This window comes from Agelaius tricolor, unplaced genomic scaffold, assembly GCF_023055355.1.
Source record: "Agelaius tricolor isolate 1412-34295 unplaced genomic scaffold, bAgeTri1.0.p SCAF_6, whole genome shotgun sequence".
NCBI lineage: Eukaryota > Metazoa > Chordata > Aves > Passeriformes > Icteridae > Agelaius > Agelaius tricolor.
The window spans coordinates 4257506-4284052 of NW_027269266.1; the positions used below are offsets into that span (position 1 = coordinate 4257506).

At 41.2% G+C, this 26547-nt stretch overlaps 1 protein-coding gene across 5 annotated transcripts in view; it reads left to right on the top strand.

Annotated features, from left to right (window-relative positions):
• The first annotated feature begins 21 nt into the window (after nucleotides 1-21).
• Nucleotides 22-26547, top strand: part of GALNT11 (polypeptide N-acetylgalactosaminyltransferase 11) — a 45287-nt gene continuing 18761 nt past the window's right edge. The window contains exons 1-5 of one of the 5 annotated variants that reach the window (XM_071428565.1): nucleotides 22-112; nucleotides 15801-16133; nucleotides 19342-19465; nucleotides 20816-20982; nucleotides 25254-25379. In XM_071428565.1, the coding sequence (XP_071284666.1) occupies nucleotides 15839-16133; nucleotides 19342-19465; nucleotides 20816-20982; nucleotides 25254-25379 (712 nt within the window). In that variant the 5' untranslated portion in view covers nucleotides 22-112; nucleotides 15801-15838. Of the gene's footprint in view, nucleotides 193-6975; nucleotides 7060-7456; nucleotides 7632-10753; nucleotides 10888-15800; nucleotides 16134-19341; nucleotides 19466-20815; nucleotides 20983-25253; nucleotides 25380-26547 lie in introns of those variants that run through there. The other 4 variants (XM_071428563.1, XM_071428566.1, XM_071428567.1 and 1 more) reach the window with 4 other exon arrangements.

The window sequence follows — 26547 nt, forward strand, 5'->3', positions numbered from 1 at the left end:
AGGAGGAAGAGGAGGAGAATGGGGAGGAGAAGGAGGAGGAGGCAGCGGTCACATGGCGCCAGCGCCGCCACAGCGGGCGCGGGGCGGGCGAAGGGGCGATGCCACCGCCGCGGTGAGTGCGGGGTTGTGCGGGACACGGGCCGCGGTGGCGGCGTGAGAGGAGGCGGCCCCGGCGGGGGAAGCGGCGCCGGGGTGAGGGGCAGCCTGAGGGGGGCGGGTCGGGGTCAGCGGCGGCATCGGGCTCTCTGTGCACGGTGGTGCTCGGTCGTAGATCGGACTCGATGATCTCGGAGGTCTTTCCCAGCCGAATGGATTGTGTGATTCTGTTTTCCCGCCTGCCCTGAGGCAGCGGTTCCTGAGCCCCAGAGGCTGGTGCGGTGCGGGGCTGCCCTGGGTGAGGTGACAGCGGGAGCCTGACCCGGCCCTTGCTGGGGGCTCCTGGTTTACCCTGACCCCGGGGGGAGACCGAGGGGCTGCAGCGGGGTGTGCTACACAGGATGGGAGATAACGTAATTTCTGTTTCTTATACTCTTTGAATGCATGTGAGGGAGCAGCAGCAGCCCGCCTGCAGGTAGATTGAAACTCTGCAAATCTGACCCGAAATGCGAGGATCGCTACGTGTTGGTGTTGCTGGCGCTGCTCCGTTCATTGATTCGTTTGTAGGGCGAGGTCAGGCATTGCTTTTTGGAGCGCTGTGTGACCTCGTGAAGTATTAAAGCTTTCTTTCCTTTATGACTGGGAAATTTATTTTGAAACCGTTTCTTCCTTCTCCCCCCCGTCCTCCGCTCCCCCCTTGTTCTTCAGTATATACTTATATGCAACACTGAGGCTTCTCTCTTCCTTCTTGCAAATATGTGTTATTCTTCGTGGCTGGTCTCCAGCTCTTTAGTCAGTTCATTATTGCCATGTGGTATTTTTATTTTTTTGTCTGTATGTTAAAGCTTGTAAGGAAAGCTGTAGCAGAACATGCTGGAGCAAATGGACTGTCTCAAAGTTACCTGCAAGGCAGAATAAAAGTTCTCTGGTCCCTTGCTTGCAAGAAAACAGATGGATCTGAATAAGCCACTCAAAGTCCTGTGCTGCTTGTAGTGGGGGGCTTAGCAGGTCAGAATTCCCTGCTGTAATGCAGTACTGGAAGCAAACATTGTGTTTAGAATCCACCTTTCCAGACAGCTGTTTCACCTTTGTTCACTTTGTCACAGGTGTTAGCCTTAAAACTGCTGTTGAAAGTAATTAGAACACTGATGCTCTCTATTGCAGCATCTCTGCCAAGCTGTATCCTGAGTTGTTTTTAATATCAGTTGCAGGGCAGCTGCAGTACACCCTACAGGACTTGAATTATGTAATTAAAGTGCAGCCCCTACTCTTCCAAAGGAAAAAAAATAATATCTCATGCCCTGGCTTAGTTGCTGTTCTGTAAACAATCAGTGTTTTCTCCATTTGGTCCAGAGTATTTGGAGCATTGCTTTCTGTTCAAGGGAAAGGTGAAATCTCTCAGTGCCAGCACGGTAATTGTGCAGGTAGGCAGGGTTGTTAGCACTCTGCTAACAGGCTGTTTTTCCCTGGAAAATGTATTTCAACATAAGATCAAATCCCTTCTTTCCTTAGAAAGAGTAGTCTGATAGTCTGCAAGTTACATTAAGTATTCTTGCATGCTTTATGAGCTAGGATCTGCTCGTTTTTTTTTTTTTTTTTCCTTTCCTATGGATGTCATCTTAATAGGAAACTATTCCTGGGTATCTCTGATTAGCTTAAGCTGATCCAAATGCAGACTGTGCCCAGGAAAGGATGGTACCAATCTCTTCCTGCCAGTGTGTTTCTGCCATGCTACCCCATAGAGAACCTCCAAATATGTGAAATAGTCCAGCTGGGATTCCTAGGCCTCATTTTAGAACAGTGTAAATGTTCAGGTGGTTCCAGATAAGAGGCTTTTGATTAGCAAGCAATTGGCCTCCCCTGGTAGAACTGTCTCTGAAGAACTGCATGCCTTCTGCATAAGCTTTTCCTCATCTCTGGGTAAGATAAGCTCCTGCAGAGTTTTAGGAGCTCTTCTGCAGCAGGGAAGGAAAGAAATAACAGTGCAGCTCTAATGAGCCTTCGTCTCCCAGCCTCAGATGAGGATGCCAGCAGGGGAAGTGGCATTTGTTCTGCTGGAAGAGAGTCTGACTGCAGATTTCAGGGCCTGTGGCCTGGTTTCTACTATCTAATCACATTCTCAGAGGATACAAATCAATACTGCATTATGCACAGGAGTAGCACTGGATAGAGTTTCTGAGAGGCTTCTGTGTGACTGTAGTTTATGAGAATGGGTGAGTCTGATCATTTTCATAGTGATGTAAAATAACAATAGGTGTGATTGAAGAAGTTTAGGTGGCAGAAAGTCTGGAAACAGCAGGGCAAGGGGAATAAAGAGAAGTTATTGGTATTTTGAAAATTTATCTACAGGAAATAGGCTTCCTTACAATAAGTGATGGAAACCTCAAGTTTTTACTGGTAGGTATAAGGTGTGCATGTGGTGTGGGTCACATGGATGAGGTTAGAAGTGTCTGAGTAGGTAGTAAAAGTAGGATTTGGGATTTTCCAGTGAGAAAGAACAAGGTACTGTGGGGTGACAAGAACAGAGGCAGGATGGTTCTTTGGTTCCATTCCTTGGCAGTCCTGTAGAATGGTTGCAATCAGAGCTGCCAGCAGGCTGAGTTTGGCACTGTAGCAGCTGTGTGTTGATAACTTGAAGTGGAGAAGTAAAGTGAGACTTCCACTGAAAGGAAAATGTAAAACTTCCAAGATTACAATCATTCCTTTCTGTGACTGTTGTTTGTCAACTTCCTAAAAACTTGCATCTGCCTGGTAGGTGATACTGCAGCTAAAGGTATCCCCAAAATCCAGCAATTTCCTTTGGTACCATTCATTTTGGAGAGATACTGCTTGCTGTTACAGAGTAAAAGTATGTTCTTGTATTTCAAGTGCAGAAATGAATTTGATTTTTCCTTCTCAAAAAGCATTACAGAGGTGAAGTCTGTTTGAATCCCTGTTAGAGTATGGGAGGAAGATAAACTGTCTTCTTATCAAGGGTTTCTTTTCAAAACATGTGGTGGTTTATGGAGAGGGAAGCATCTGCTGGTGCAGCTACTGTGTTAATGTATGAAGTAGTGTCAGGGGTGAGGTCTGGGCTGTTCAAGCAGGGTTTTGCAGCAGGAGTGGAAGCATTTGTTCAGCTCTCTTTGTGTAAGAGTTGTATGCATCCTTCAGCCACGTTCTAGCGTGTTTCCCACGTGAGTCAGCACTGTAAGAATTAGTGTAAATGTTCTGTTTGAAAACTCTGTAAAAACTAGAAATACACTGCAGCAGAAAAGGTAGAAAATTAGGAAGCTGATTGTACTGTTTCATTCAAAAATTGACTTCAGGCATACTAAATTTCTGATATTTTGGTGTAGAACTTCTGAGCTTATTCCCTGAAATGTGAAAATATATTAAATCTGTAGATTAAATAACTGATGGTGTTACTGAAATGTGGAGCATGGATTAAAGTTTCTGTAAACATGTGTTGTTTTATGTGCTGTATCTCAGCCCTTTCCTGTGCAGTCTGGCTTGGCAGCCTGATCCTTTGCATGTTTGCAAGTGGAACACAGTGCTCAGGGCTGAACCAGCTTTTCCACTGCTGATAGGGATTAGAGACCCCCGAGGTAGGATTTGCTGCTGCCTGCTCTGTGCTTTAGAGGGTGAACAAGAAGAAGTTGTGCAGGCCAGGGAGGAGTCCAGAGCTGCTCCCCCACAGTGCTCACAGGTCTTTGATGTCTTTGTGGCTCCAAGTTCAGCTGGGAGCAGGTGAGCCCTTGTGGTTTTCTGTCTCATGGCAGTAGTGGCATTGCAAGTTCTGTGTTTCTGAAGCTGGCTGGGACTGACAAGTTCTACCTTACCAGCTCTTCTACAGAGACTGTTCACATTTGTGCTCCAGCCTCCCTTGCCTTGGAGCAGACAAAAGCAATTCCTCTTGCTGCTCAGGGAGGAAGGAATATGTGCATGAGTGGTTGTCTGGGGGGCAACTGCCTGCCTGCAATAACTTCCTGTCATTCCCAAGACTTCAGCTACAGAGACACTGCACCATTTAAGAAGTCAGATTTTAAGTTGACAGGCTAAGCTAATAAACTTGCAGAGGCATGCTGAAAGGAAGGTACCTCAGTGAAGGGTTGCTATGTGCCAGACTGATTTAAGCAAATACTTGATGAATGTTGGAGGCATGTTCATGGAGGTCCTTTTAGTTTGTGTAAAACCATCCAAATGTTGCTTGGCTAAATGACACAGATTTTCTTGTGCAGACAAGAATTAAATTGGATGCTTTAAACCTTGAAGATGGCCTTAATTAAAACACAGATACTTTTCCAGGAAGCAGAAACTATCTTGTTTTGATTCAAAACCCCTTATGAATCAATCTTTGTAGGTATTTTGACTATTTTGCCAGTACCTCAAGCATAACATCAAGAACAAAGAGTCCCACTGTCTCTAATGATATATCTCATATTTGTTCTTGAATATGTTTTCTGGAAGTATTTCCTTTAGTTTTCCATTTCCTGAAATACCTTAATTTTGTCAGTTAGCAGGAATCTCTTATCTCTGGTGTCAGCAGATGTTGAGACTCATCACCTATAAACCAGGAGATGGCCAAGTTCTGGATTGCACATTAACCTTCTGTGCAAGCAGACTGTTGGGAGGCATGGCTCCTACTGAAGTAGGAAAATGTATTTTTGATCTGCTATTCATTTTGTTGCAACATCCATGATTTCAACATCAAAATCCTGAGTATTTTTTCCTGTTAGAAACATTGGCAATAGATAAGTAGAAGAAAAGTGACCAAGAGGGGATGGAAAAGGAGTGGTCCACAACTCTTTCCTCAAAGGGATTTCTTGTGAGAAGGAAAGACTGAGTCTGTAAGATCACAGAGAAGGAATGAAAGACCAAGAAAATTAATTTTTGGCATAACTTGTAGAAGTTTGCTGTCCTTACACGCAATGCACAATCTGTTTCTTCTAGTGACTTGCTTTAATCCAACAATTAAGGTATTTTCCTTAATGCATGAGGAGAGAGCTGAGACATTGAGTTGCTGAGAATCTCAGCAAAATCTTGAGCAGAGCAAACACTTCAACCAGAGTGTTTCTTGGCTTGGTCTGGTACCTGTCCTGGTGCAGTCAGTGAGTTGAAGACAGAACACAAAGTAGGTTTATATCCTTAGGATACCTCTCTTTTATTAATGTCTAGAGACATAGAGAGAAACCTGTGTGCAGAAAATCCTTTAAACTTTTGATGAGAAAATGAATCCAAAGCAAGAAGATTGCAAGGTCTTGCTTTATCTCAGAATTTCTTACTGGGGAAAAATGAAAGTTGCAAATGGCATGGATACTGTGGTCTGTGTGCTAAAGTTTGGAGTGAAAAACTCCAAGTGATGTTTGTTTCTGGACATGAGAAATGCAGGTGGACATTAATTTCAACTCATGCTTTTAGTTTTTTTTTACTTCTGCTTTTTTTTAAACAATGGCCATTCCCATGAAAAAACACAGAACATGGTACATTGAGGAAATCACTAAGATAGTGCTATCCTTAACAGCATGGAGAAGTGTAACAGGGTTCAGAACTCTGAGCAGTTTAGCATGAGTTAAATATTTTCCTATTAAAGGCGATCTAGGGATCTAAACTGTAACTTGTTTTAACCTCACATCTAATTCTGGGGCTACGTTTCATCTATGGTTTCTATTTTGTTTGTTTGTGTTTAGTTTTTGTTGTTTGGGTTTTTTACGCAAATAAATCCTTTTGCTTATATCACTTACTCATCTCCATGATTCTGAATTTTGAACCAAGTATTTTGATGTAAATTTCTGCCTATTGAAAAGGAAAACCATGCAGAAATAGAAATGAAGTAGACTTGTATGATTGGTGGGGAGTAGGCACGAAGCTCTAGGAATTCTGTGATCTGAGGCTGCAGGAGAAGGTGCAATGTAACATTAAGGCAGTTTCCAACTCTCTAGTACAAATAGTAACATAATTGCAGCCGTTTTGCATTTGATACATGTTCAGGTGGAGTCTCTGGAAGTTCCCAGTGTGAATTGGCAGATGTCTTTTGTGGATTTTTTTTGTATCCAGCTGTTGATACCAGTCTGAGTTCTGCACAAGTGGATGGTGAATGTCTTCTGGGAGCTACTGCAGAACCTGTGCCAAGGGCAGTTTCCATGGTTAGCAAGGAAACCAGTCTGTTTTAAACCTGGCTTTCACAGGTTTAAAACAGACAGGTCAACCCCACTTTTTACCACTGTCCCACTCAAAAGTCCTTCAGTGAGTCTGTTTGGTTGACAGATTCGCTGCCAGCTTTTTTTTTTTTTTTCAGGAGGGTTGCACAAACAAGGCCTGAATTTTTTTTTTTCTTGGTCAATTTTTTTTTAAGAATTAAAAAATGTGTTTTCACTTTCCTAGTAAAAGACTGGGAAAAAAGCCCAAAGCACTTCTGCTGAAAATTTCTGAAAATTAACAGAAAACATACCTAGAAAATTTCTGTTGAAATGTGGGAATCTTATGAAGTTCCTAGGGATTTGGAAAATGAGAACTAAGGGAATATTCATACAACTTTATGATGATTTTCTCTAGCATTACTGTGGTCTAGTCATGAGGGAGAGTGTTACTGATTGATTATGTGAGTGATAGGAAAATGACCATGTGTATATTGCTAAATCCATGGATTGATAGATGGATCATGCATCAGCTGAAAAAAACATAATAAAAGAGATGTGGAAAATAATTACAAACAGAAAAATATATTGCTGATTTGGGGGCAGTGAATGCAGCCAAATGAGTATATGCAGCACTGGTGTCCTCAGACCCATCCAGTGGCTGTTTTCCTAGAGGAGCCTGTGCCTGTTGCCCCATTCCCAGGCAGGACTTGCAAGCCACAAAGTGTTAAGTTTCTGGCTCAGCGGTTCATTGTTCACTGGCAATGAAGACACCGCGGCTGCTGCAGTCAATGTGCTCTCCCTGTGTAACCTTGCTCTGCTTCAGTGCCGACTCTTCTGGAAAAAGGTGAGGGTTCTACAGTTCAGCTCTTCCTGTAGAAGTGTCATAATCGAATTATTTTGCGTAAATCTGCATTTTTTTGTTGTTATTTTGGTGAGCTTTGCAGACATAAAATGTGAGGAACAGCTAAGCAGATTTTAAACATTTAGAAAAGGTATTAAGCAGCTTATTTGTGTGTAGTTGACCTTGTAAGCTCTCTTACATTCTGCATTTGTATATTGTGCCTAAGGGTTGTTAAACTATTATTTAGATGCATGGATCTTTAATGTGAGAGAGATGCAATGAAGAACAACTTGTGGGGTGTTTAACCTTGCTGTTTTCTAAGCTCTGTGAAGAAGGAAGGGACTGTATTACAAAATGCATTGCAGCTTTCTTTGGAGACTTTGTGGCTTCTTTCAGAGCTGGTTTTATTGATGAAAATAAAATCTTGCTGTTCGAATTAGAAGAAAGTATTTGTCAGCAACAAGAAAGGCTGAAGGTATTTTTAGGACTCGGGGAATGGCATGACATGGATTTGTGAGCCAGATGGCTTAAAGGAACATCCAGCCCAGCAGCCTGAGCGTTTGTCAGGGGGATAGGTAAGAATTTCTTTCTTATAACTGTGCTTTGGGAAATAAAAAGCTTTTTTTTGAGGGGAATGAGGACACTGCAGCAGCATGAAACTGTGTACTGTGTAGCATTTACTTACCCAGAACTGAGAGCTGGGATTTTGGGAAGCTTGTATTTCCAATCCAATAGTTCTTGTTTTCTCTAATCAGGCTGCACTATTATGTTACTTTTCTTGATGCAATGTTGTACCACTGGTTGTAACTAAACCTGGTGTTCTTTTCAGCTGTTTGTTAACATGAGATCCTCAGTTTAAAAAGTTTTTCTTTCCAAAACTTGTAACTGTTTTTTCCATTAAAATTGTGTCCTTAAATTAGAGCCCTCATGAGATACTCTCACTTCATGGAGTGGAGCAATATATGGGGAGAAAGGAATCCTTTATCAATTAGAGAAAAACCCAATATGTTTTATTGTTGGCAAGAAGTGGAAAATGTTACTGCAGAAGATACTTGAACATTTCTTTTAGGGTGCTTTTTTTTCTTTGAAATGGAAGTGGATAAAGGAGGAGTTTCACATTCTTATTATAAAAAAGCCAAAGTGTTTGCATACACTCTGGAATGGCAGCCTGCTAAGTAAAGCTTTTTTACTGGAGTTGAGAAATTCCAAAAAGCTTGATAAGCAAATTTATGTTCCTAGAGGAGGCATTTCAATGTGTAGTTCACAGATTTGAAAATGATGCTATGCAATATTTAGACATCTCTGGTTAAAGCCCAAAAACTGAAATACAAATCAGTATATGAGTGAGTCATTTGACACTGGAAAAATAGTGAGGGCTGAGAACATAAAGACTTAATAAGATAAATTTTTAAATTTGTCCTAAAACACTTAAAGCTTTTCAGACTTCATATACTCAGAGTACAGTTTCATAGATCTTCAACAATTCATGCAACTAAGGCAACTATGTGCCTTTCTTTATCTTTAAAATATAATGAATATTATTGGTATTTTAAGATTATCTGTAAAGTGTTGCTCAAGATTTTGTATTCATTCCAGGATGATTTATTTTAGGTGGTATGACATGGATTTGTATATCTGTGCTGAAATGACTAAACTGTTGGCTCTCAAAGCTTTGGAAGTTGAATTTAGAAGGGACTTGCTGAGGCTAATTAAAAATAGATGTTAATGTGTCATCTCATTAAAATGAATGGGAACAGTGGTCTTATGCAAGACCACTGTGGTCCACAGGATATCTCTGTGAATGAGTGTTGGTGTGACTGAACATTAACATGATTTAACATTTGTCTTTTTTAGTTCTTTCTTTCTCCTTCCTTGCACCTCGCTAACTAGCCTGGGTCTGTTTTCTTGGTAACATCCCTGTAGGTAGCAACAGGCTGCTATTTTAGTTCTCATCCCAAAGCTGTCTCTTCTGCAGGCTGAAGGAGCCCAGCATCCTCAGTTCTCACAGGGCAAGTGTTCCAGCCTGTGACCACCCTAGTGGCCTTTTTTTACTGATCCCACTCCAGTTTCCTGATGTCTGTCTTGTACTGGCAAATCCCTCCCTGGGTGCTGTCCCTGCCTGTGTCACAGGGAGCTGAGGAATGGCACCCCTGGCTCAGCTGCCTGTGCTGCTCTGGGTCCATCCCTGACTCCCCTTGCTGCAGGGCTGTGCTCTGGCTCAGGCTTAGCCAGGCCTTGGCTGGTCCTTGTCTGCAGAGCTGTTCCTCAGGCTGTGCCAGCAGCCCCAGAGTTTGTCTGCCCCAGGTGCAGCACTTGGCATTTGTCCCTGCTGAGTGATTTAGGTTCCTGTAGGCACAACCTATCTTTACATAAGTGGTTAACTGCCTGCATTCTGTCAAAAAAAAAGCCACTTAATTCATAAAGTGCAATCACCCATCCCTCTGTTAGGTCAAATATTACTAGTGGTTTTTAATTTAAAACAAACTGGAAGGTTTGATCCAATTTAGTGATAAATCAGTCCTGTAGGAAGGTTTTTAAAGAAGGAGTTAAATTGGCTTGGTGCTTAGATTCTGAGGCACATGAAACACTTTTCTTTGGAAATGTCTATTACTTTTGCTCTGACTGAATGTTGCTCCTAGTGATGTGTGTTGGATCTGAAGCACAAGCTGCCCGAGGTCTCCCTTTCTCATCCTGCTGGTCTATTAACTGTGACTCTCCCTGAAGAGAGAGATTCTTATGGAAAGGTTGCCTGGAAAAAAAATAATTCTTTTGCAAGTGCAGAAAGTGTGTGAATGGCATCTCTGTATGATGAGTGTGTCTTACTGCAGTACAACCTCTTCCTTATCTGGCCTCTGTTCATTGCATTGTTAATGCTGTTGTTTGATGATGATTCAGCCAGTAAATTGGAAAGCTTGTTCATGGGTAGCTATAACATCTTGGAGGCCAAGAAATGTAGGAAGGGTTAAGGCTATTAAATGAGCAAAGTTGCATTCATAAGTAGTGTTGGTTTATATTCTTGTGTTCTGATCTCCCCAAGGAATAAGAAAGTAAAAATGAGAAGCATCTATAGAAAGTCATGCAGCAAAATATCCTAATACTCTGTAGAAAGATCAAGTAGTTTAATGATTTTTTGTTGTTGTTTTTTGGTAGGATGCTCCTTAGAAATAAAGATTATACACATCTGTTCCTTGCCTCAATGTAGTTCCAAAATACACAGGTAGTCTTGCAGGGGATCTGAGTAGTATGAGTTGAGTATCTGTCTTTTCCTGTTTTTGTTTTTTTTTTTTTTTAAAGAAAAGCTGTTCTTGGAAAAATTTCAAGCAGACTTTAAGGTTTTCTCAAATAATTTTTACTCCTATTTTAAAAATCTTGAGGTTAGTCTGATCCTCTGTTTGACCTCTGACAAACATGAGTTCTGGCACAGTTATGAAATATCCACTCATACGGTGTGTTTACCAAACTGTTGAGGTTAATCCAAGCAGATGTCAGTGCTTAAGCAGTGGCAGGTCATAGAGTCTGTAGCAAATATTGCTCTTCAAGCCAAAATATTGTGGATTGTGGTTGACATTTTTTGCTTCCTTTAAAAATATCCACGGCCAACACATTGGGCCAGTGTTACTGAGAGCTGCACAGGTTACTAACAACAAACCCTCCTGGGCTGTGGGGGGAACACAGTTCTATCTTTGTTGGGCCAGTTATTAAATGAATGTAAATATTCCTGGGCTTGATGTATGGAATAAATGTCATGGTGGTGCTGTAAGGCTGCCAAAAGAAGCTGCTGTGACATGAAAAGCCTACTGCACAGTGAGTACTGCAGCTCAGCTCTGGCAGGTGGGCTCCTGGAGAGTTTTTCAGCTCTGTGATTGATTGAATTTAAGAGACTTTTACTGAGTTATTAATATTTAACCTTTATACTTCTCTTAAAAAAATCAATTATTTACTACTTGTTCATGGAACTGAGAATTCTGTGCTGGAATTTGTGGAAATTAGAGAGCAGTATTTTACTGGCATTTCTGGTATGTGGGTCTGCAAACTCAGTTCCAAGGCTTTGCCAAAGGAAAACTGTCATGCAATAAATATATGGCAGTCAAAATAGAGCAACAAGAGAGACGCTGAAAGGCTGAATATTTGGTTAGAAATTCTCAGAATACTGTTCCTTTCAGTCTTGGTCTCTTCTGAGCTGAAGCTGATGGAGGCAGCTTCTAAGATAGGGTTTTTGTAATTTCCTGATGTAGGAGATGCTGCCACCTTGGATGATTTGTGTTTGTTGTGTTCAAGTGTCTCTGGATTCCTGAGTACACCAGAGTGAACAGCCCTGTACTCCATGCATCTCTAGGGCATGGGAATGAATGCCTGTAAAATACTTCAAGGTGTTTGCATTTATTACTTGCTCTGGAAGCTCCTATCTTGCCAAGGGAAAGGAAATGCCTTCTGTTTATTCTGGATGTTCTTTATTACTTGAGTTTTTGGAAAGAAGAATTGTTTGAGGTGTTTTTTATTTTTACTTTTGGCAGCTGTGCTGGTTTTCAGAAGCGAAGGGGAGATGCATGATAGACCCTCAAGTCTAGTCTCTTTCCAGGAAAATTTGTGAGGAGCTGTATTGTGAAACATTTCTTCTTGCTACGTTTAAATAATGGATTATTCTTTTGTGGCATTTAGTATTTTTGCTTGAACTTGAATAAATAAATAGAAAGGGTTTTAACTGTACTGTCCAAACAGCAATTTATTGGTGACTGGACTCATTGTTACAACATTGCAAAAGTGAAAATTATTCTTATGAGCCCGTTGGTTATCTGAATTCTGCCGTTCTGCTTTTTTTTAAATTTCAGTTGTTTCTGTCTTAACTGTTCAAACCTGCCAGCTGTGCTTGCATTAGCAAAGCTTTAGGCTGTTGAGTTAAAAATACATATAATCTGTTTTTTCATGCAACATATATCAGGGCTGAGAAAGATCCTAATACTTTGGATTTGAAAGGCATGTCCTTTGCATCTCCTGTATTCAGGAACAGGTTTTCTCTGTTTAAGGGGAGAAAAACGTGAGGAAGAAATGAAGAAGGGTTTGGCTTTGCTTAAGTTTCAAAATCCTCCTTGGAGAAACCAAGTGGGAGAGGATGGATGTTTAAGACACTCATCAAGATATTATGACCATCCATAGGCTGAGGCAGTTGTTGGGTAAATTGGCAAAATATATTTCCCAGAAGACTTCACAACACTGGAGAGGAAAGGAGACTGGACAGAGAAAGGCTTTTATTCACTGTGTCTGCATGGAAGGAGTTCATGGCTAGGGAGATGGCTGAGGTAAGAATCAAGGGCTGTGCCAGGCTCTGTGAACTGAATGTTTCCTCCTTGTGCCCAGCTGCAGTCTCCTCTCCTTCTTCCTCTGCACTTATCAGAATGATTATTTTTTGTTGCACACTGAAATGAGTGGAGGAATTCTTGTTTCTTGGTATATTGAGGAGGGCAGAGATACATTTGTGTTATTGTGCTTTGTATGCATAGAGGTGTAGGGCTAGAAAGGTTTTCTTGGTTCTTTAGGGCAGATCCCAAGCAGGACTGATGTGGCTGAAGACTTGGAAACCTCCTCTGGCCTAAAGCACATCTTAAGAAGGCAATCAATTTAAAACTGTCTAAAACTGGAATGTGCAGCTCTGACACAGATCATGAGTCTGCTTAAATGGTGGAAATGGTTGAAATCCAAAGGACAGGGTTTGTGTAAATACATATGTGTTGGTGAATAAAATAAACTAATTAGCCTCAATGTACTTTTCATACACAGGGTTAACTTTTTTTTTTCCCTGTTCTGCCTTCAGAATGTTCTGCATAGTGAGTCTGTATTTTCCTGCCAAATAAATTACCAAATGTCTTGGTTGAATAGCAAGGTACTGAATGGGCACAGGGTGTGCATTGTGGAGATTCTGTCATTTGATTTAAATGCAGTATTTCAACATCTTTATCATTTTACAAAATGACAGAATAGTGAAGGAGAGGAAAAGAAGGTGAAGCAGATCTAGCAAAGATCAGGTGGAAATAATACTTGGTTTATTTAGCTTTGGTTTGCATTGATTACTTTTGTAGCAGTAGCCAAGCATGAGCTTTTAGCCTGGTTAGAGATGGAAGGGATGTACAGCAGTGTCCTCACTCTGGTGATTGGTCATTTATCCCTTCCTCTTTAATCTGTGTGTGCCTGCTGGCAGTCACAGCAAACTTTACCCTTGCCATGGCTGGAAGTGCCACAGCAGTGGGTGTAGCTCTGAGCTGTGAAAGAGATGCAAGGAATTATGGAAATATTTAATCCATGAGGAATTCTGCTCTATGTGCCTGTCTTTTGTTACCAGAGATAGAATAGATTGTTTTTTCTGTGCAAGCTGCAGTGTAGATGTATCCTTAAACAACTCTGCAATGAGAAGGTTCCTTCTCTGTTATAGTAATTTTTATCTTGCTAGGACAGCTCTGTTCCCAAGTGTCAGTGCATGTTAGGATTGTCCATCTGTGTTACCATAGTGAATGGAAAAACACCTCTAGCAGTTTTTGAGGAGCAGTATGTTAGGCTTGGACAAATCTTACTGCAGATGACCTTCTGGTGGCCATGCAAAAAGAACCTGGCAAGGACCCAGATCCTCTTTTATGGAGAAGCATTAATTGTCTGCAGAATGCTGAGCAAGAAGAATTATTATAATGAGAGGATATAAGTGTTTGTCTGCTCCTGCTCCTCTGCAGCCTCGCATGCTTGTTCTGAGCCAAGGTTCACCCTGGTGTGCTGTGTTAGCACAGGGCATGAGGCACTGGGGATTGGTCATCTCTGCTTCTCTAACTGGGAAACATATTCTGCTAGCAAAAAGGAGGATTTTCTTCAATCATTTCTGCCCCAGGGTGTTTGATGTCTGCCTAATTTAATGGCCTTGCAGTTAAGCAGTGAGATTTCTGTGTGACAGTGTTAGAGAGAGCCTGTTTCACAGAGGGTGCAATTCATCTGTATGCACAGGGTCAGCCTGAGATTTAAACCCTCTCTAAGACCTTCTTAGGCTCCTTGGGCTCAACTGCTCTGTGGATTGTTGCCTTGCAGAAGTGAGGGCGTTTGACATGGTAAGAACAATGGGTGAATTATTTTTGAGGAGGGTGGGTTTTGGTTTTTTGCTTTGCTCTGTGGATGTTTTATTCTGGGGAGATGATGACCTGCTGCAGTCTGGGAAATGTAAGCTTGAATTTTGACATGTATTCTTTTTGGATGCAAATCACTAAGGACTCAGAATTACATTGCCAACGTAAATGGTGTGTTTATAATGTTCTTTGAGATCATTAACAGCTTCTACCTTTGTTTTATAGCTTCCCATATTGAGAAGGAATCATTTGTTTGTACTCAGAAATGTTCTGATTTGTTCTTTGCCAGACTGACCTGAAAACTCCTGGTAGTTTCTGACTTTTTGAGTAGTTTGAAAAATATATCAGCATAAATGATTGACTCCTACCCCAGTATTTGTTTTCTTAAAATAAAAGTTTTGCTAATTAAAAGGTGATTAAATTATTTCCTGACTTTTTGTTACTGTGCAAAGACTTTGTTTTGGTTTGGTAGTGATGAAAGAAATCAAATTCTTTGAGTCAGCGTTTTTCCCCCTCAGTTTGAGGAACTGATCTGTATAGTTTTTAAGGCATGCAGGGTTTTTTTTGTTAGTGTGTGTGTGGGGTTTGTGTATTGTTTGGAGGTTTTGTTTTGGTTGGTTTTGTTTGGTCTCTTTTGCAGGGTGGGGGAAGGGTGTTGAACTTCTTTTAGATTTGGGGAACTCCAGAAAGTTTACCCAGCTCTTCTGGCCCATAAGTAAAATATTTTCACCAGCTTCACTTCACAGTTTTGCTTATGCAGTATGGCTTTAGGGAAATTGTCTTATGGATGTCCAAAGTAAAACTCCAGTCTGGGTTGCTCCCTTCCAGCTCTAGATGGGCATCTCCTTCAGGGAATATGAAAGCTTTTCTGGAGTCTGCAGAGGCCTGGAGGAACCCAGAAAATTACCTTCAAGCTTTTCCTTCTTTTCCTGTCCCATCTGTCTTCTTTCTGTGGAGAAGATTATCTGTACATGTGACTGTCTTGGTGCTGTGTGTTGTTCAATTGCATCCAATGTTTTTGGGAACTCCTGGGATGTTCATGAGGGCTGTTCTTAAATTTGGGGCAAGAAGAACTGAACCACATAGGTTTTTGAATCTATGGTCTCTCATTCTATGCTTTAGGATAGGATCTGAGCTATGAAAATGGATACACATGGACCTACTCTTGGGCAACTGGCTCAGAGTAGCCCTGCTTGAGCAAGGGGGTTGGACAAGGTGACCTCCAGATGTCCTTTCCAGCCAAAACAGTTCAGTGAAGAATCAATTCCCTGTGTAGATGTATTTAATTATATAGTTATATGTTTAATTCAAGGCAGGAGTGCTAGAAATATATTGTTATGGAACAGAGATAATTATATAACTATTCTGAGGGAAATTAATAAATTTTACCTTTAATTGTGGTGTGTCACTGGGCTCTTAGTGATTGTTTGCTCCATGTTTTAAAGCAGTGGTATCCACATTAAATGTGAAAACTGGTCATGTTTACTTTTTGAATGGGAGAGTTAAAAGGGATTTACTTCTTATGGTCTGTGCCTGAAGTTTAAGCTCTAAAAATCATTTAATGGGGGAGTAACCTGTTGAATGTATTTTGCATTGTATCAGGTAGCAGGCAGCACTCTCAAAATGAGTGTTTTCACTCTTTTCCAGGTAATTGAGAATGGGCCCTCAAGGATGCTGAGTCTACAATGGGAAGTGTCACACTTCGCTATTTCTGCTATGGCTGCCTCTTCACATCCGTGACCTGGACACTTCTGCTCTTTGTTTATTTCAACTTCACTGAAGAGAACCAATCCTTCAAGAATGTGCCCATCAAGGGGCTGGAACCTCAGAGGCCATTCCCAAAAAAATTCTACCCCCGTTTTACACGGGGGCCAGTTCATATACCTGAATTGCAACAGAAAGAGAATAAGATAGGAAACTCTTTTGGAAATCATATCCAGGATCCAGTTAAGGGGGAGATAGAATTCTCTCCTGAAATGGGTAAGTGGTTTTTAGTGTTGGTGACAAACTTAGTAAAACAGGAGAAATGAGATTTTTTTTTTACAGAATACTCTATCAGGTGAAAGTGTATAATGAAGAAGTTTTGTTTGTTAAAATGCAGGTGATACTCATGGCTCTCTTCATTAGGAATTACTTGAAATTTATTCTACAGTGCTTAATCCAAAATACATCTAACATTTACATCTATGCTGTGTAAGTTCTGATGAATACTGGGTTCCAGCAGGGTCTGCCCTTGATATGACTAAATCTTGCTTTTGGAAGGTTCAGTGTGTGCTTGTTTCATATCTTACTCCTGTTTTAATTGGGCTCAAATACATAGCTACAGAGAAACTGCACTTATATGCAGTAATTAAAAATAGCATGGTATCAATGAACAATGAGAAGGACCTGTTGATTTGGAGAATGTGCTTGGAGTATAACTTAATCTACAAGAAATGCATGTGGGGCAAACTTGCAATGCAAGATTGAGATGGCAATGGTTAGAGCCACATCCTGCAAACGTCTGGACGTTTCACTGGAGCATGTTTCATCAATGAGGTGGTTTTGTTTTGTGTTCCAAAATAAAATGCTTTGTGTACTCTAGTGCTTACAGCATATTCACTGCTGGGTTTAGATGTGCAAACAGGCACGTTGTGTACTGGCTGAAATCTTGGTTTGAGTCTGGAGGCAGAAGTTTTGGGGTATTGGCTTCTGCTGCTGCTTTGGGAAATACAACACAGAAATAAACCTTCATAGCCAGGGTTTAATGCTCTGATCTCAGTGAAGTGCCCTGTCATGACTGTGGACAAATGGTGAATCATGAGCTTTGTGAGTTTATAGAACTTTACCAAACTTCACTTTCTGAGTTGGGTATTAGAATGAATGTTAGAAAAATGGCAGTTCATGTTGCCCTGTGGCATCACAAGTGTTTTTCAGTTCACTACAAAAAGCCTGAGTGCCAAGTGAGGTGAAGGCCAGTCCAGAGGTGGCCATTTCTTTCCAACTATTCAGTCTGGGCCAGGAAAGAAACGGAGCTTTTTAACTGAGAAGTCCTTTGATCTTCAAACCAAGTGACTGGTTTGGTTGGTGAAAGCCAAGGGGAGTTGCAGTGCCAGGATAAATTCTACAGGAATCATCAGGAGACAGCTCTTAGGACGAGGTGTTGTAGGAAAGGGTTTCCTGAAGTCTGTCTAGAGGGGAACAGTGATAAAAACAAAAGCAAAAAATAAAAAAGTGAAAAGAAATTTGGTGTATGATAGTCAAAATCAAACTGTCATCTGGTAGGTCAGTCTGTCTTTTCTTTTTTTGTTAACCTGTGAGAGCCACATAACACTGCTGAAGTAAAGCCTAAAGTGAGGTTTTGATTGCAAGCCCCTTGTTTTCCAAGGGCTTCTATCTGCTGTTTGAACTGAAATCATTCAGGTCCCCTTTATCTCACAGATATCACTACCCAGCACTTCCCACTTGGTCCTGCTCAAATGTCAGGGCATTTACTCTTGAGCTGTTGGACAGTGCAGCTGCATTGCCATTGCTGAACTCAAGACTAAAAGCCACAGGGTGGTAAATGTGAATGGTGGGAATGTGGATGGAATTCCCTCCTGAACGTTGCCTGGTACCTGTGGGTAGACTTTGGCATTAAGACACAGCTGTCCTCCAAAGGCCCAGATGGATTACTTGTTTTGAAGCTTTTTTTCCATTTCAAACTTTTAAAATTACTTCTCTTTTGTGTTTAACTCAATTCATTTTCTCCAGGCTTGAGCTCAGCTGACTTTTGCATAGCTAGTGAAAACTGGAGAACATGAGAGACAGGCTGAGAGCATTGAGTTTATTCTGCCTCAGAGAGAAGGCTGAGGGGTGAGATTTTATTGCTGGCAGCAGCAGCTGAATAGGGAGCTGCAGGGAAGATGGAGGCAGACTCCTTCTAGAGTTATAACAAGAAATTGGAGCAAGGGCATTTCAGTTATGGAAGAGGAAAAACATTTGCAGTGTGATGGTGTCAATTGCTCGAACAGGGAAATAAGAGGTTGTAGAATTGCCCTCTTTGGAGATACTGAAGGCTTTCAAAACTTAACTGCATTGGTTCTGGTTCCTCATTTAGCTGGACCTGCACTTGGGAAGGAGATTGGACCAGGTGTCCCTTTCAAAACATATTTTCCTGGAAGTATGGTATCATGTGAATGAGGAACCCTCTTGTTAACTATTTTCTGCAGATTTTGAATGATATGGAGATGATAGGCAGGGTGAAAGGAGATAACTTACATGATCCTTGCTCACTTCTTGTACTGAAATTTCAGTAAAATTGCCTGTGTAGTTTGATAATAACTACACATAAGAGGTGACAGGCATCTCATTCTGTGCAGCCAGCTGAATAGAGACAACAGAAACGAATCACTCTGCTACCTGAATTGTTGCAGAAGTGGCTGCAGGCACAGGTGGTGGCAGACACCAGCTGTCTCTCCCTCATGGAGTTGTGTGAAGTGCCACAATGTTTTGGTTCACCCTGGTGAACGGCTCAGTGAGAGAAGCCCATGGCACTGAGTCAAGGCAGGCAGGATGGCATTGAAAATTTCATCTTGCCTTAGAGCAGTGTCCCAATACCAGCAGTTACTTCTGCCATGCTTAGTAACAGTTGCCAATTCTGCTAAAATAAGCAATAAACAGCAGCTCTGCTGGTGGTGTTTTACTTGCTGTCAAAGTCCCAGGTGAGATAAACAAAAGTTTACAGTTCTTGTATAACTGTTTTTGTTACCACGGACTTCAGAACTGCATGAAATAAGAACTGCTATTGTGAGGATTTTCCTACCATTTTAAATGTATTTCCTCACTCAAAAATCCCATTTCACACCTGTCACCTGTAGGGATAGATGCTGATTCATTGTGTGCCAAAGTCTATCCTCTGTTGCTTGTTTGGTGTTGGTTTTAGGTGGTGCTAAGAATTAGAGGCCATATGAGTGAAGGGAGGCAATAAACACAATGGAGCCAGCAATCTTTGGAGAAGGATTTAATTTTATTACAGCTGCAAGGGCTCATAAGTGCTGCCTGTTTGTGAGAGGGAGCAGAAATAGTTGCACAAATGCATGCTTTGCAAAACCAGAGGGATTTTCAAGAGCATAATGTGTTTTAGAAGAGGTTAAGGGTTTCAATCCTTGATTTCTTTCAAATGATGTTTTTGAGCCTTTTAGCTGATCTTGGCATGCTCCTTTTGCAGGAATGATTTTTAATGAAGAAGATCAGGAAGTGAGAGACTTGGGCTATCAGAAGCATGCTTTCAATATGCTTATCAGCAATCGACTGGGATACCACAGGGAGGTGCCTGACACAAGAGATCCAAAGTAGGTGCTGATTTTTGGAGAGAACGTGGTGTTGTTTCATAGCTCAATGACTTGTTACACCTGATGCAGTATTTAATATTTTTGGTATTTCTGTCATACACTGTTCCATCCCCATGTGTTGCTGAAGGCAGATTTTTCAGCTATTTAACAGGAGTGCTTGAAGTTAGGATTTCTATTCTTGGGTCTTTTCTATCTTTTTTTACTGAATATTGTTTCTGGATATGCAATTTTTTTTTTGGTCAGCTGCTAAAGGTATATGATAGGTTGTGCACTGCTCTGAATATTTTCTATTAAACAATAGATATTTTTCTATAATCTCTCTGGTGCATATAGGGGGGGAACAACTCCCTCTGTAACAATAATGAAAACTCCAAACACTGAAAAATAAATAAACTTGCATAAATTTTCTAGTGATTTCTCTGGTGTGGGTGAATGTAATGAATTATACTTGCTGACTGTTTTTCCCAGAATTGAGCTCATTCTAAGTAAATGAAAGCTTTTCTTCTATACTTCTGGGTTTTCATTTATAATTTCTTATTTTTATTGGATCCCCCTATGCCTGGCACCTTCATATGGCATTAATCTATGATAGCTGGCCCTCTTAGAAGTAAGGACAAGATTTGAAAAGAAGAAGAAAGAATGATCTTTTGCTTTGAGTGGGATTCATCTTGCAGATTAAGATGCTTAGATAACTGCTTGTTAGTCAGTTGTCTCTGCTTTTGTTATAATTAGCAGAGATCCAGTCAGTGGAGTTAATGAAGCATGCAGAGCTCTTCAGCTGACAAAACACACTTGACAGCCTTAGGGTGAGCTGAACACTATTTAGACTGCACTGACAGCAGTGACTAGACTTAAGTGTCTTAATCTGCCCTCTGAATCCCAGTGTTGGTTGTGTAAATAGGTATTTAGCACCAGTGGAGGTTTTCTGGGCTATCCAACTCTGTCTCCAGCAGCTGGCCAATAAAGCTGTGGTATTTTTGTGGGCCTCATGTCATATATGAACTACCTGAGCTACCTGAGGGTACTAGACTGTGTTTTGACAGCTGAAACAAGCCCTCACTGTCTTAATTTTCTGTCTCGAGGATCTCTGGTTCTTACTTCCACCTCAGTGCATGGCATCCTCTATTTCCTAACAAGCAGCAGAGTTAGCTTTGAGTCTGTGTTATGTGGAAAATAATTTACTATGCTGAGCCCTCCTATAGCTGTTACACGTCTGGGTTCATTATGTTCACGTTAGGGGTTCCTCCTACACATTTAATGTTTGCCTGTTACTTAGGAAGTTTCAGCAGTGACCCAGCCCTGTGGAAACCCCTCTGTAAATAGTGCCAAAGACTCTGTTCCTGTTTGCAGATGCAGAGAGAAGTCCTACCCTGCTGACCTTCCCTCTGCCAGCGTTGTGATTTGTTTCTACAACGAGGCGCTCTCTGCCCTGCTGCGCACGGTGCACAGCGTCCTGGACCGCACCCCTGCCCACCTCCTGCACGAAATCATTCTGGTGGATGACAACAGTGAGCTGGGTGAGAGACTCTTAGGAATGTTACCCCCCTGGGCCTTCCTGTGCTTTATTGACTGTTCAAAGTAAATTGTGGAAGTCATGATGCAAAACCAATTTGTACTGCAGCCCATCACCAGAGTGCCAGCCAGTAGAGATGTGTGGTGTCCTGAGATGGCCAAGGTGACAGCCTCTTTGCCACTGGTACCATTTTACTGATGAGCTTTGTATCATCCAGGCTTTAACATTCAAAATCAGGTTTTGAAGCTAATAATCATAGAATCAAAGAATGTTATGGGGCTGGACGGGACCTTAAAGATCATCTAGTCTCAACTCCTAGTGCTATGGGCAGGGACACTTCCTGCTAGATCAGGTTGCTCAAGGCCCTATTCAACCTGGCCTTGAATTCTTCCAGGGATGGGGCTTCACTGGACAACCTGTTTCAGTGTCTCACAAACCTCACAGTAAAGAATTTCTTCTTAATATCTAACCTTACTTTCCCTTTTTCAATTGGTATTCATTACTCCTTATGCTGTCACTACAGTTCCTGGTGAGTCCCTCTCCAGCTTCCCTGTAGGGTTCCTTCAGATACAGGAAGATTGCAATGAGGTCTCCACACAACCTTCTGTTCTCCAGGCTGAACAGCCCCAGTTTTCCCCTGCCTTCACAGGGGAGGTGCTCCTCTCTTACCTTACCTCTTGCACACACTGATGAGTGGGGGTCATGGAGCAGCTGTTTATAGTTTGGGTTTTCTTAGCAGTTCTTTGCTTAGGCTGCTCAGGTGCTCAGAGCAGGTGACAGAGAGGCCACTGCTCGCTGTGCATGCATCTGAAAGGGGCTGGAGGCGCTCCCGGCTGCAGCCTTGCTGTGGCACGATGGAAACAGCGCCGTGTTTTGTCCTTGCTCAGCACTCCGGACCGCCTGGGGCCGGGGCTCTGCGTGGCTCTCCAACAGCCTCTTGTGGCCGTTCCGGGAGCCGCTGTCCTGGCTCTGGCAGCAGCCCCTGCTCCTGCAGGCGTGGAGGGGCCCTGCAGGGGTAGACCCTGCAGAATTGCTTTGCTCCTGTTGAAGGATTGCTGTTTTTTCTCTGGATTGACAGACAAGGCAGAGACAGACACGCAATTCAAGCATGGCCCTCGAAAAGCCTTTCATTTTGGCTCTTCAAAAGCCAAATGCCTGTTGAGGAATGTGCTAGCATAGCAGTTCTTGCCAGCATGACTGTGCAGGCTCCCTGCTCACCTCTGTTCAGGTCCACAACTTCTTGCATTTTTAAAATGTTTTTTTAGATTGCGTTTTTATTTAATATATATAATTATAGCTCCCTTGGTCTCATTGTTTGGTTTCTGGTTTAAGGTCTCACTTGCTCTAAGAGACTGATCAGATATGTCTGGTGTAGAATGGCATTCTCTTGTTATGCTGGAAGTTGATTTCTCTGAGGTCAGATCAAATGTCGAGATACAAGAGAGAACAAAGATCAAACACTGTTCTTTGCTGATAAGAATGTGTAGTAATTAAAAGCTTGTTTTGTTTTGTGTTTTGGGAGCATATGCCTTGCTATAAAGTGTCTTGTGCAATTTGTTGTGTATTCACAGCTTGCCTTATTTCAAAGCTCAACCTTCTGAATGTAAGGATGCATTTGATTGGTGCCTGTGTTGAGGCAGTAATACCATCACTCTTCTGGTCTGTTGTTAAATTGAAGCAATTAGTGAATTTGAACCAAATTAAGTTCAAAACATTCAGGTAGCTATTTTTGCCTTTCTGACTTCAAATAAACTTGTTCTGAAGCCAAAGGCAGGAGGAGGTATTGTTTACACAGAATTACTGCTCTTGATGCTGATGATCCTATGGTTTTGCTGCTGCTTAATTTTAATGGATGGATGCTTGCAAAGAAGAAAGGTGGGGACTGGGGATGGTTTGGGAACTGAGGAAATGGATAAAACCTTTGGCTGTGCTATGGATATCATGAGCTCAGGCAGATTTCTTGATCTTTATGCCCCTTTGTTTTGTTTTTTAATTAAAAAGATTAATTTTCCTTCCATTGCCTGCTTTCTGAAGTGGTGTTCTAGATGAAATTTGCTCTAGTTCTTCACCTACAAATACGAAAGCTGTGCTACTCATCAGTGCTGTTCTGCAAACCTTGGGCCTTTGCACCTTGTTTTGCCTCAAAAAGCTGCTTAAACTCAATCATCAGCAGTTTTACTAACCAAGCAGGCATTGCCATGGCTCAGCTGAACCCACTGTTGTATTTTTTTCTCCATTCCCCGAAAGGTAGGATTTCTTTTTCTGGCATAACCTCTTTCTCCCTGATTTAGCTTTAACCTGTTATGGAAAAGCCTGAGGATGTGTTTTGGAGGCTGTTACTGGAGGCGTTCTTCTGTGTAGAAGGAGAGATTGAGGAACAGAAAAGGAGCCAATTGTCTGCAGCTCAGTACTTTAGAGTAGTTTAAAATAACAACACCCCAGACTCCCATCCTAGGGCCCATTTTGCCTTTGTTGCATAGATATGGAAGAAGGTAATGCCTGAAGTAATTTTTGAAGACTGGCTAAAAGGGAGCAATTCTCTCTTTGGAGGAAAATTTCTCAGGACTGAAGCAATTTTTTGGGTTGTATCAGAAGTATCAGTGCTCCCAGTGGACATGAAGGTGACACACAAAAACCCATCAACAGCAAAAGTCCCAAAATGTGTCTGAGACAAACCTGCCTGTTAAGAGTGATCTGTGATATGGGCACAGTTGCCAGCAGAATGCCATTTTGTGTGGGTCAAAACTCTGCTGGCCCTTCCATTCTGCTGCTCAAGCCAATGTTGTGGACCTGGTTTAGCTCCTGGTGTGCATGTGATATCTATTCCTCTTAGTTTTACCTTACTATTCTTTTCAGAAGTTTGCAAATGTGAAAATCCTTCCTTGTTTATTTGCCTCATCTGCTGTAAGAGCTGAATTTGATAACTGAGCTTTTCTGCCTTGTGCTGGCCCATTCTTTCTGTAGGTGTACACTGGTCTCTGCTCTTGCTATAATCAATCAGGTGAAGAATGATTCAAACATTATTTAATTTAAGGTGTGCAAATCTGCCCTGCTTGTTTGAGTATCTCATTTGGAAATACTTCAGAGATTATTTAATCAGTTTTCCTAGGAGATTTTCTCTGAAAACATCTTCCCTGTTTTCTCTGGCATATGATGTCATTATTCCAGACCAGGGAGAGAATTCCTGTGACTCAAATGAATTCTGTCTGTATCTCCCAGAGAGTTTCCTTTGTCTTAGAGTATTCTCTAGCATCATACTTTCTGTGTTACCTTCTCACTTCTGATCCACCATGTTTCCTTGCAGTGCAAAGGCTGAGATCTTAACATTTGGAATGGCATCTGGGAATCTCCTGCCTGAAATTTCTTATTCCTCCTTAAAGTTACACATATATTCCATTGGCATTTAATCTTGTTAACAGCAATTTTAATGTTTGAGCTGACATTGATCAAAATAATATTTATTTTGGCATATCCTCTGACAAAAGTCTGTCTGCCTCTCTGTACTAAGGTTCTCTATGAAGTCTCAGTTGGGTTTTTGCTTTTCTTTCTCATTTTATATTCCTCTTTATTTCTCCATAAGCTTATTAACTTATGCTTTTCCATTACTTCAGTCTTTATGTGTCCATCTTCTCTTCAGTAGTGCTGCTTTAATGTTAGAAACCACTGACTTTGGGTGAAAGAACTATTGTTACTCTTAAAATTGCCATTGATGTTAGCTAAGTTACAGTAGTGCCCATAGACTCCAGTGAACTCTGCACTCCTTCAAAAGCACAGGCTTGCTTTGATCCTTTTGGGTTTTAGAAAAGCAACCAGCTGTGAGTGAGTTGGACTTGGTATCTGTTGTTCTGTCAGTTAAGCAGGCACAGATAATATTAGGTGTCTTCCTGCCTCTTTTGAAAGGTGTCAGCATTTGTTTTCATGTATGGAATGTAGTAATTTAAATAATTTGCCTGCATGAAATGTTTATTGTTGCATCTGTTGCAAATGACAGTCACCATGAGAAGAATTTGGAAATGTGTTTCTTTGAACAGCAATCTTTCAATTTTTTTTGAGCTTAGTAGTTCCAGTTAACTTGAGTAATGTACAAAAGACATTGGAGGGAAGTATAGGATGTGTGAGTATTGTCCTTATGATACTCTTGATTTGAAGCTCTGCTGTGTCAGGATAATGTTTTGATCAAGATTTTGGTCATTTTTGAGTTAAATGTCTTGAGATTTTAAACAGACGTTTCAGAATTTCTTTCTTTTTGTTGAACTTGTGTTTTCCTTATTTCAGCTGACTTGAAAAAAGACTTGAGTGAATATGTTGAAACTCAGCTTCCCAAAACTACAAAATTGGTAAGAAATGAGAAGAGGGAAGGCTTGATCAGAGGAAGGATGATTGGAGCCTCTCATGCCACAGGTACACTTGCTTTTCTCTCTTTTCCCTGCATACTTTGATTAGTTGTTTGGGTGCCTTCTCTTTTTGTAGTGCAGCTTTTCAGATGTTGCATGTTTGACCTGTGGTTACTTTAGCCTCCTGAGGAGGCTCTGCATGTCATGCCACACTGTCAGCTATGCAACTTAGCATTATCCCAAATCTTTCTTCCCCTGCACTTTCTCAAATGAGAACTGAAATTTGGATCCAAATTTGAGTGTTTTTTATACCTTGAGACACTTTGAGTGTCTCAGCTGTTGATTCTTTTCTTTTCCTGGAGACATTTGCTTTCAATAAAATGAGGTACATTTTAGAGTGTGTAAGTGAAATTGTGAAACAAAACCAGTATTGTGCTCTAAAAAAGTACCTCATTTTATTGAAAGTTATGAACACAAGTTATCATCATCCCAAATCTTCCCCTGCACTGTATCTCAAACAATGACTGCAGTGTTAGTGAGACAATGTGGAGTTTTTCCTATTCCTGCCCTGAAAGAATGTTGTCTCAGGAGCATCTCCATGTGGTCAAGATACTGTAGTTGCAGAATATTTTTTGCATGTTTTATGTGCAAACTTTTGGTCTAAAATGAAATCTGCTCCCTTTTAAGGTACACTAATTGAGTTTTTAATGCTCAAATCTAATAACAATGTTTTTCTGTATAAGCTCTTCTGTTGCAGTGAGTGTTAATTGGGAAAACCAATATTTGGTGATTCATAAACAGCCTTTACCAGAATGTGCTTTCAGTTAAACTCTCTGGCATCTGAGAAAGTGTGCTACTTTCTTAAATAATTTTGAGTGGCAGATAAGTCTCTTAATTGGTGTTTGCCCATTAGCATTGTAACAGTATAATCCAGACAGAAGATTGAAATGAATTTTAGCACAGCTTGGAAAATGCAAGCACAGTTAGTGCAATTTTAAGTAATTTTATTGCTCTTCTGAACTGCAGAAGTTCCATCCCTGTGCTCAGTCAAATACTGGCTGTGGAGTGACTTGTTATATTTGCATGCTCCAAAGTTGTTTTCTTTAAAGCTGTTTCCCATCTCTTCCATATTATTCTAGTGTTATATAAATTTCATGTTGTCTCATAAAGATGCTGGTGCCTTTTTACACCAACTGAGCATGAGGGTGTGTCACAGATCAAACTGCTCTTACTGA